The sequence below is a fragment of the Otolemur garnettii genome, unplaced genomic scaffold, assembly GCF_000181295.1.
Source record: "Otolemur garnettii isolate 467f Iridium unplaced genomic scaffold, OtoGar3 scaffold00176, whole genome shotgun sequence".
In the NCBI taxonomy this organism is placed as follows: Eukaryota; Metazoa; Chordata; class Mammalia; order Primates; family Galagidae; genus Otolemur; species Otolemur garnettii.
The window spans coordinates 2997319-2998768 of record NW_003852571.1 but is presented as its reverse complement, the minus strand read 5'-3'; the positions used below and the strand labels follow the sequence as shown (position 1 = coordinate 2998768).

Sequence of the window (1450 nt, the reverse complement as noted above, 5' to 3'; positions counted from 1 at the left end):
AAAAAAAAAAAAGAACTTAGAACTCACCCAGCACTGGGCAAAATTGTCCCTCCTATAACTTTGGGAACAAGTTGGACTATCCTAACCATCTTTGACAAACTGGATCATAGAGTCACACTTGCAGTTCTTGCTAAGAATTTCCTTCAATCTGACCAGGTGGAAGTCAGTAACAAGCTGAACACAAGCTCTGCATCCTCCCAGGCAGGGCGGGCCATCTGCCATCTGCACAAGCAGCTAGTGGGAGCCCAGTGCCCGCCAGCCCCAGACTTGTAGGTGGGGCGCGTGCTGGGGAGCGCACAATCCCATGCTTGCTGGGATCCCAAGCCTGACACCCTGTTTCCCTATTGTAGGAGCCTGCTGCGGTTCCTGTCCCACACTGCCCAGGTGACCGGACACTTCCTCATCTACATGGGTACATACATGCTCCGAGTGCTGGGTGACACAGAAGAACGGCCCTCCCTCCAGTCACATGCCTGGGGCCAGTTCACATCTGGAAAAGGTCTTAGGCTGCGGAGGGCTCAGCCTGTGTCCTAACCCAAATACTGTCTTGAGTGACAAGTTTTGAAGATGCCTTAATGTTCTGACCCGCATGCACTTGTAGGTTGCTGGTCACTCTGCTCAGGGGTGGCGTGCCACTGAAGGAAAGGGCTTGGTGGCATCTGATGTGGGACTGTGCCACATGGTACCCTGCTGGGGAGGGGGGATGGGGGCCCTGAGGCTGGGGGGCACCAAGCAGCTCGTGGGTCCTGCAGGTGCATCAGGCCTACTTGGCTCCTCACCTCCTGCAATGAACAAATCATAAGAATCACTCTTAAGACCTGTAATACTTGTGTCTCTTTCATCTCTCATAAAAGCAAATAGTACATTTATATAGAAGCAAATCTTAGTGAGAAATGTTCTGCTAACAGCTATAATCACTTCTAAGTCTTTAGTATATTTACACTGGCCTGGCACAGTGGCTCCTGTGATCCCAGCACTCTGGGAGGCTGAGGCAGGAAGATCCCTTGAGCTCAGGAGTTTGAGACTAGCCTGAGCAAGAGCAAGACCCTGTCTCTACTAAAAATAGAAAAATTATCTGGGAGTTATGGAGCAGGCCTGGAGTCCCAGCTACTCAGGAGCCCTGAGGCAAGAGGATCTCTTGAACCCAAGAGTTTGAGGTTGCTGTGAGCTATGATGCCACTGCACTCTTCTGAGGGTGACAGAATGAGACTGTCTCTAAAAAAGAACTGTCAAATGTTGTGTGTGTCTCATGTGGATCTTTAATGAGCCCAAAATGGCCCTCAAGCTGCAGGCCCCAAATTTTGGAGGTCTTCAAGGACAACTGCAGGCTATTTCTTAAGAAAACCAACCCAAACTGCTTGGAACCTGCCTCCCAGGCTGAGCTTAAAATGCCTCATGGACACAGCGCTGGTGCTCAGGCTGTGGGAGTCTGGCCCCCACCTCCTGGGCC

The 1450-nt window shown here is 51.3% G+C and overlaps 1 protein-coding gene across 1 annotated transcript in view; it reads left to right on the top strand.

The window, feature by feature from the left end:
- The window catches only part of CIDEA (cell death-inducing DFFA-like effector a), a 22068-nt gene extending 21274 nt beyond the window's left edge, over nucleotides 1-794 (top strand). Inside the window, exon 5 of the mRNA XM_023519461.1 lies at nucleotides 351-794. Coding sequence (XP_023375229.1) covers nucleotides 351-534 — 184 coding nt within the window. The 3' untranslated portion in view covers nucleotides 535-794. The remainder of the gene's footprint in view (nucleotides 1-350) is intronic.
- Nucleotides 795-1450: the final 656 nt, after the last annotated feature.